General features: G+C 43.3%; 1 protein-coding gene across 4 annotated transcripts in view; it reads left to right on the top strand.

Moving 5' to 3' along the window:
- The window catches only part of Senp5 (SUMO specific peptidase 5), a 48,588-nt gene that overhangs the window by 10,196 nt on the left and 30,059 nt on the right, over positions 1-8,333 (top strand). For 3 of the 4 annotated variants that reach the window (XM_026785515.1, XM_026785517.1, XM_005344827.3), the window contains exons 2-5: positions 1,612-3,133; positions 7,152-7,257; positions 7,381-7,519; positions 7,703-7,750. In XM_026785515.1, the coding sequence (XP_026641316.1) occupies positions 1,642-3,133; positions 7,152-7,257; positions 7,381-7,519; positions 7,703-7,750 (1,785 nt within the window). In that variant the 5' untranslated portion in view covers positions 1,612-1,641. Of the gene's footprint in view, positions 1-1,463; positions 1,480-1,611; positions 3,134-7,151; positions 7,258-7,380; positions 7,520-7,702; positions 7,751-8,333 lie in introns of all 4 variants that reach the window. The other variant, XM_026785511.1, reaches the window with a different exon arrangement.

Genomic DNA, 8,333 nt, shown 5'->3' with positions numbered 1-8,333 from the left:
CAGTGGTTAAGTGCATTACCTGCTCTTCCAAAGGTCCTGAGTTCAATTCCCAGCAACCACATGGTGGCTCACAACCATCTGTAAAGAGGTCTGGCACCCTCTTCTGGCCTTCAGGCATATAGATAGAATATTGTATACATAATAAATAAATAAATATAAAAAAATTGCCGGCAAAAGTTGTTTTCCTGTTGGCAAATTATAAATAAGCTGATGTGAATCTGTCTGAAGTGGTATTTGGTGCTTCTCCCGTACTGTCTTTCACTCTGCCATTGAGAACACAGAATCTGAATGACATGCTTCAAGTCACTTAGCTAATGAGAAACAAACTCTGTGCCTAGCAAGGTGGCTCCAGTACTAAAAACTCAGAAATTCTCTTCTGATTCTTTGCCTTGTATGTTCTATTAGAAACTGATGGCCCCCTTCCTGCCTCCACCCAGTCTCTCCCAGCCCAGGGCTTCCTCCCTGCTGCCGGGAGGAGCAGCTAACTCAACCCCCTCCTGAGTGGCAGGAACAAGACCCTCCCAGAAGACTTTACCTGGGTGGCCTGCCAGCCTCCCAGAGGGGTTGTTGGCTAGCTTTTAAAAGAATCAATAAATAGAAACTGCTCGTTCAAAAAAAAAAAAAACTGATGCAGCGGGCTGAAGAGACGACTCAGCAGTTAAAAACACCTGTTGCTTTTGCAGAGGACCCAGGTTCGATTCTAGGCACCCACATGGTAGCTTACAGCCATCCATAATCACAGTTCCAGGGGGTCCAACATCCTGTTCTGACCTCCTCAGGCAGTAGGCATGTGAGTGGTGCACCTACATACGTGCAGCCACATACTCAAGCACATAAAATAAAAATAAATCACAAAAACTGGTATATACTGAGAAGTTTTGGTTTTTGCTTTGTTTTTTGAGACAGGGTTTCTTTGTGTAGTCCTGGCTGTCCTGGAACTAGCTCTGTCGACCAGGCTGGCCTCTAACTCAGAGATCTGTCTGCCTTTGCCTCCTGAGTGTTGGAATTAAAGGCATGTATCACTAACTACTGCCTGGCAAGTTTTTTTTTTGTTTGTTTGTTTTTGTTTTGTTTTGTTTTTTCGAAACAGAGTTTCTCTGTGTAGCCCTGGCTGTCCTGGAACTTTTTATGTAGACCAGCTGGTCTCGAACTTGCTGAGATTCGCCTGCTTCTGCCTCCCAAGTGTTGGTATTAAAGGTGTGTACCACCACTGACCAGTGGATTTTTTGTTAAAGGTGTCACTCACTATACAGCCCTGATTGACCTAGTACTCACTATGTAGAAGAGACTGGTCTATAGTTCGAGATTGAGGTCCACCTGGCCACAGCTTCCCCAGTGCTGGTGTTAAAGGCATGTGTGACCGTACCCTGACAGTTCTTGAAATGTCCTCATCAGAGGCAGGTGTAAAGAAAATAGGGCTTGTTAAATGTTCACGTCTTTTTTCTTTCCTTTTCTCCTTGCAGTGGGACCTTCAGTCAGGTAGGATTTCTTTATGACTGATAGAATAAATTGGAATGCATATGTTCTTTTTCATTTTTTCTGATCTTAGCTGTGATATGTCTTTATGGCATATTTACAGTGAAATCTAACTTTACATTTTTTTCTGTTTAGGTACATCAATTCTCATTATGCATCAGAAAAATGAAAAAACAGAAGAAAATTCTATGGAAAAAAGGAATTCACTTAGCCTTTTCTGAGAAATGGAATACTGGGTTTGGAAGCTTTAAGAAGTTCTATTTTCCTCAAAACTTGTGCTTTCTGAAAGCTAAGCTGGGAAGGCCGGTTGTTTGGGGTCAACAGCTGAGGCATTTCCAGTGTAGTAAGAAGGGTCCTCACATCCAGAAGTCATGGATTCAGGATGTGCCACTTTGTGCAAAGGCCAGGTCTGGAGTGGCTGCTCAGAATGGTAGCACTTTGTATGCCAAAGTGAGCAGGAAGGACGCCAAGCACTTCCTTTCTTCCTCAAGGAGCTTCCTGAAACTCCAAGCAGATAAGTTACTGTCATCAGCAAAGAACTTGGACCATGGATACTGCAGAGAGAAAAGGCTCCTGACGGCAGTCACTAGCTTGTCAACAAATACTGTCTTAGGTAAGGCCAGTGGTCACAAACCTAGGACAGGCCCACAGGCTTCAGACTTTCCCATGAAGTTCAATGGGGAGAGCCAAAGTCCAGGTGAGAGCAGCAAGATTGTGGTCTTGAACAAACATAGAAAGCGTGTCTGTTATGGCTGCTACCAAGGGCTAGAGCACCACAGGAATGGGAAACCCTTGATTCCGAAAAAGTTCCAACTTAATCAACATCGAAGAGTCAAAGTGTCTCTTATGATGCATGAGAAATTATCCATGATTAGATTTCGGTATAGGATTTTCAGATCCCAGCACTTCAGAACGAAAAACAGAGTTTGCAAGCTAAGAAAAGCCCAGAGGAGCTGGGTACAGAAGGTTGCTGGGGACCATCAAGAGAACTGTAGGGATAACACTGAGGCTGGCAGTTGCAGCCCGGTCCCTTCCCCAGAACCTGAGGAACCTTGTCAGTGTCAGCCATACCTTACAGACATGGATGGCAGTGCCGGGGTGAAGGGAAAGAACTTGCATGTGCCTGATGGTCACACTAAAGAAAGCCCTTTCTTGGACAAGGAGCGCAACGTAGATGAAGCCTTCCCTGAGCAACAGAATGGCTCTACCACATACGCCTGGGACCAATCACCCTCTTCTAAGTGGGAGTGTACAGAGCAAATTCACGAGATCCCTTTAACAGAACATCCTCCTAGTAACAAGCTCCCTTCGGAAACGGAAAGAGCAGTTCCGACTCTGGGTCAGGAGAGTGGGACAAGTGCTGTCAGTGACAACAGAGTAAGACTGCCGGTGTCCGGAGCAGACGCATCTGTGGGTGCTGTGGATGGGCCTGTGTCTGAAGAGCCTCCTCAGAACGAGCACTTCCAGATGGAGGAGGATGGGTCTGTCAAGCAGAACATCCTTAGTTCTAAACTGCTGGACCACCCTTACTGTAAAAGTCCCCTGGATGCCCCCTTGGTGTGCAGTGAACTCAAAGCAGAAAACCAAATGGCGGGTGGCAAGGGCAGTCAGAAAGCTTCTCCCGTGGATGATGAGCAGCTGTCAGCCTGCCTCTCCGGTATGCACTGTTCTTTGTTGCCCTCCATTATCCTTCCCAGAAGTCTTGGTTCACCCTCCCACACATGGCTTTCCCTGGAGGCCATTGGATGTTCGTGGTGCCTTTTACACTGCTCCCTTATGGAGATGTTGCTTAGCTCCCTTCTCGGTTTGCTGATGGACACTTGGATTGATTTTGCTATGAGGGTTCAATGAACTTTTGTACACAATTGTTTCTGTAAGTTAAATTGCTATTGAAATTGCTGGTAAAAGAATGTTGATATTCAAACAGTTTAAAGAGAATGGCCAAATTACCTTTTAAACCTAAGTTTTACCAGTCAGTCATACAGATTACAGATGAGAATTTTATAAGATCAGGTCTTTGTTTTTAGACAGAATCTTAGGTAAAATCAGTCTGGCCTCAAACTTGCATGCAGTCGAGGATGACTGAATTCGTGATGCTCTCAAGTGCTGGATTACAGGTATGTTATCACCATACATGATTTATATGGGGCTGTGGATTGAACGCAGGGCCTTGTGCATGCGAGGCAGACATTCTGTCAACTGAGCTCTACCCAGCCTGATGACTTCTGTGTGTTTGGCTGCATTTGATTGGTACATAGTTTTTCTTTACCTAGTTCTCCTTAGGATTGTTTCTCTTTTATTAATATATGAGAAGCTCTTGTATACCAGCCAGAATTCTGGTATCTATGAATATAGGAACAAGCAGAATACAATGATCTCTGCTTCCATGGACCACCATATCAGTTTAGATATAAAGATGCCAAATTAATTGTAATTGCCAAGGATTGTCACTCCCAGAATATAACATTCTTTAGTGCCACAACATTGTTTGTTGTTTAGACAAATTTTAAAGTTTTTGTTGTTGTTTCTTTTTTCTTCTTAACAGAGTATTATTTATTATTTCTTTGACAGTTCCATATCTGTATACAGTGGATCTTTTTTTCCTTTTTCTTTTAGTTGGGGTTTTACTGTATCTCTCTGACTGTCCTGGAATTTGCTATGTATACCAGGCTGTCCTTGAACTCACAGAGATCCACCTGCCTTCCAAGTGCTGGCCTCCTCCCTCTTCTTTTTTTTTTTTTTTTTTTTTTTTTTTTTTTTTTTTTTGTGAGACTGTGTTCACTGTGCATCCCAGATTGACTTGGCATCCTCCTGTCTCATCTTCTCTGGTGCTGGTATTAATGGTATTAAAAGGCAAGAGCCACCATGCCCAGATTACACAGTTCTTAAAAGAATCTGCTCCAGACTCTGTCTCCCAAATGCTGAAATTAAAGATGTGTGCCACCACGCCTGGTGTTATACAGTGTAACTTGATCATATGCAACCCCAACTTTCTCTCCCTGGCACCCCCAACACATCCCTCTTTTCCCTCCTTGCTCTTTCCATCCGTCCCCACTGAGTCCTAATTGGACAGTGCTGTTGGGATGTTGACTGATTTTGTTGGTTGACCTTGTGCTGGTGACCATAGCTGCCGTGAGCTCATGGGTGCAATGGTCATATGTCCAGAAGACAGCATATCACAGCTCTTCTTCCCACCCTGTGGCCCTTATATTCTCTCTACCCACTCTTCCTCAGTATTCCCTGTGAAGGTCAGAGGACAGCTTTGTGGAGTTTGTACTCTCTTTCTACCTATTCGATGCAATCTTTCAAAATATTAAGGTTTCCTGATTTCTCCATTCTTTCATGTAGACTAAGACCCCTGTGTAGAAACAAGATAGCTATTAAAATACAAAGGCTGGGAATATAGCAGACATAAATACTCTTGGGGCTGGAGAAATAGCTCTATGATTAACAGACCTGGCTTAGGCAGAGACCCAAAATGACAGCTCACAACCATCTGTAATTCCAGTTCCAGGGGATCTGACACCCTGCTCTGGCCTCCTTAGGCATTAGGCACACATTTAGTACACAGACATAAGCAGAAAAAACACCCTTATACATAATAAAAACAAAAAATTTAAAAATGTTGTGTGCTTTATTCTTAGAACCTCCAACAGACTTGGGTGAAGAATCAGAGGTAATGACTTAAAAAACCTAGGGCTGGGCTGGGAAGATGGCTCAGTGGGTAAAAGGTGAAGGCACTTGCTGCCAGGCCTAATGACCTGAGAACCATCTCCCACGTGCTGTCTTTTGACCTCTGTTTGTGTGCTTTGGGCAGGTGTGCCTTACTGTACAGACACACACACACAGCGAATGAACGAATGGAATAAAAATAAGGAGTAAAGGGCTGAGGTACATTCTGTGGTTTGTCCAGCATGTCTGGGGCCCTGAGTTGGGTTCCCAGAAAGTTGGGAGCCACTCTGGTGGGAGCTGAACAGGAGGAAATACAGGGTCTTCATCTTTCTCTGTGCAGCAGAGTTCTTTCCATTTTGAATTGACAGCCTAGCAGAAACCATGGTTTGGAGCCACAGAAGGAGTTGGTTACAGTTTTCCCATCATAGTCCAGATCAGCTGTCAGCCTGGCAGGCCATGGCTCTTCCTTCCCAGCACATCCCTTTGTGAGCCCCTGAGCCTTCCTCAGCTTCTTTGTTAGCTGTTTACAAGCAATGTTGGTTTTTTTTACTGGAGACTTTGCTCAGTGGCCATGATTGAAACCATTAAATTAATATATACATCAGTTGATGGCAGACGGCCTTATAATCTGGCTGAAATCCCTTTTGAAATTGTTGTAGATGTAGCTCTGTTGGAAAAACTTTTATACCACAGCTAAATAAATAATAAAAATTGTTTTTTAAAAATCACTGTTTTAAACCAGGTCTCTCTAGAGCCTGGCCTGGTGTAATATCCCTGCTGCTGCTGGAGGTTGAGTTGGGAGGGCCTAGGCCACAGAGGGAAAGGCGTTGCTCAGTTACCCAGGCAAGCTTCCCTCCCCTCACGGGGCTATTCAAGCCTTGTGAGTAGTAGGTTTGCTCTGCTGTGTGGATGGAGCTGCCCTCAGACTTGCTATGGTCCTCCTACCGTTGCTGTCTCAATGATGGGATTGCAGGCATGTGCCACCGAGACGGATTCTGTGTTGTGTTAACAATGACTGAATTGAAATAATACAGGGATGACGGTCTTAACCGATTTTAAAGGTTTTTTTTTTCCATTTCTGTTTTTTGTTTGTGTTTTTAAAGAAATTAACTACTAGGGTTCCCTAGGCATATTTAACCAGATGGTTTGTTCTCATCCTCTTCCCTCCATTCCCTGTCCTGTCTAAGAGATAACATCTTGTTATGCTACCCCGTTGTCTTAGTCACTGTTCTATTGCTGTAAAGTGAGACCATGGCCAAGGTAACTTATAAAAGAAAGCATTTAATAGGGGCTTACTTATATTTTAGAGATTTAGTCTGTTATGATGGGGAGCTTGGTAGCACACAGGCAGACACGGTACTGGAGAAATAGGTGAAAGTTGTACATCTGATCTGTAGGCAGGGAGACACTGCTTGACATGAGCATTTGAAACCTCAAAACCCACCCCCAGTGACACACTTCCTCCAACAAGGCCACACCTCCTGTAGCCTGTCATTCTTATTCAAGCCACACCTGGCTGTCCCTGTGTTCCAGTGGTCAGTCATTGGCTCAGCCTTTCCACTAGCTGAACCACAGGTTTCAAGATCACACTATGGAAATGTCTCTCTTTAGTCTTGACAAGCCCTCTAAGTGTCAGGAGTTTATAAATACAGTATGAGCTGGACATGGTGGCACACACCTGTGACCATAGCATGTAAGGAGGCTGATGAGGTTTAGACCCAACCTCTGTTCTGTATGAATGGACCCTGGCTTCAAAAAAAGAAAACCACTCCCCAAACTGTTGGTACAGCTTTGGGTTAAGATCAGCTGAAACCATGAAAACCCAGTGTGAAGTGGCAGTTTGAGCATTTCTTTGTGAGTTGCAATGGCAAAGGGCCCAACTCTAGCCTTTTGTTTTAAATGGTGTTACTGTGTTTTTGTTGTGTGCTCTAATAGATGTGTTACATGCTATGAGAACAACTTTGCTGAAAATTTCCCATGTTTTTCTTTTTCCTTTATGTAAGGATTCCTAGATGAGGTTATGAAAAAGTATGGAAGTTTGGTCCCACTCAGTGAAAAAGATGTCCTTGGGAGATTAAAAGATGTCTTTAATGAAGACTTTTCTAATAGGTATGTCAGTGATGTAAAAGTTAAGCCCGTAGTTACTGCCAAAAATGACTTTTCCCTTAAGAGAAAAGAAATAATTATACGTTGAAAAATGCATTTAACCTTTTCTTTCAAAATCTCTTTTAGAAAACCATTTATCAATAGAGAAATAACAAACTACCGGGCCAGACATCAAAAGTGCAACTTCCGCATCTTCTACAATAAGCACATGCTCGACATGGATGACCTGGCGACCCTGGATGGTCAGAATTGGTTGAATGACCAGGTTAGTGCCTTGTAGTTTTCAGGGTAGAAACTTGCACAAGATGTTGGCCAGTAAAACATACCTTTTGGGTTGGCTTTCCATTTTTCTTTAAAAACGGTCTGACTCAGGTTTTACTACCTTCACTACTATCAACGCAGGACGGTCAGAACTTACAGGACTAATCAGTGGGTTTCAATTTTACAGGTCATTAATATGTATGGTGAGCTGATAATGGATGCAGTCCCAGACAAAGTAAGTTCCTTTTTTTTTTGGCTTTTAAACAGTATGTAATTATCTGTATTCTTTAGATTAAATGGGTTGGATTATATCTTGACTCTGCATTTTAGACTTTGCCATATTTTCGATCATCATTTTTGCTTAACCTGGGTGCAGTTATACACCACCTTTTATCCCAGCACTTTGGGAGGTAGAGGCAGGAGGGTCAGAAGTTCAAAATCATGCTTGGGTTCATAGCAAACTTGAGGCCACTGTGGACTACATAAGACCTTGTTTCAGGAGAGGGAGGGTGGAAGGGAGAAAGAGAGAGCGAGGAAAAAATTTTTTTCCTTTTTTCTATCTCTTTTTTTTTCTTTTTTCTATCTCTGTTCCCCCCCCCCCTTTTTTTTCTTTTTTCTCTTTTTTTTGAGAAATTTTTTTCTTAAGAAAAAAAATCAGTGTTCTTTCGGGTGGTGGTAGCTCGTGCCTTAAATCTCAGCACTCGGGAGGCAGAGGCAGGTGATCTCTGTGAGTTCGAGGCCAGCCTGGTCTACAGAGTGAGTTCCAGGACAAAGTTATTGTGGTATTGCACAGAGAAACTCACCCAAATGGAGACGAC

Source organism: Microtus ochrogaster, chromosome 2 (assembly GCF_000317375.1).
Source record: "Microtus ochrogaster isolate Prairie Vole_2 chromosome 2, MicOch1.0, whole genome shotgun sequence".
NCBI classification, from domain to species: domain Eukaryota; kingdom Metazoa; phylum Chordata; class Mammalia; order Rodentia; family Cricetidae; genus Microtus; species Microtus ochrogaster.
This window is presented reverse-complemented; position numbering and strand designations above follow the sequence as displayed.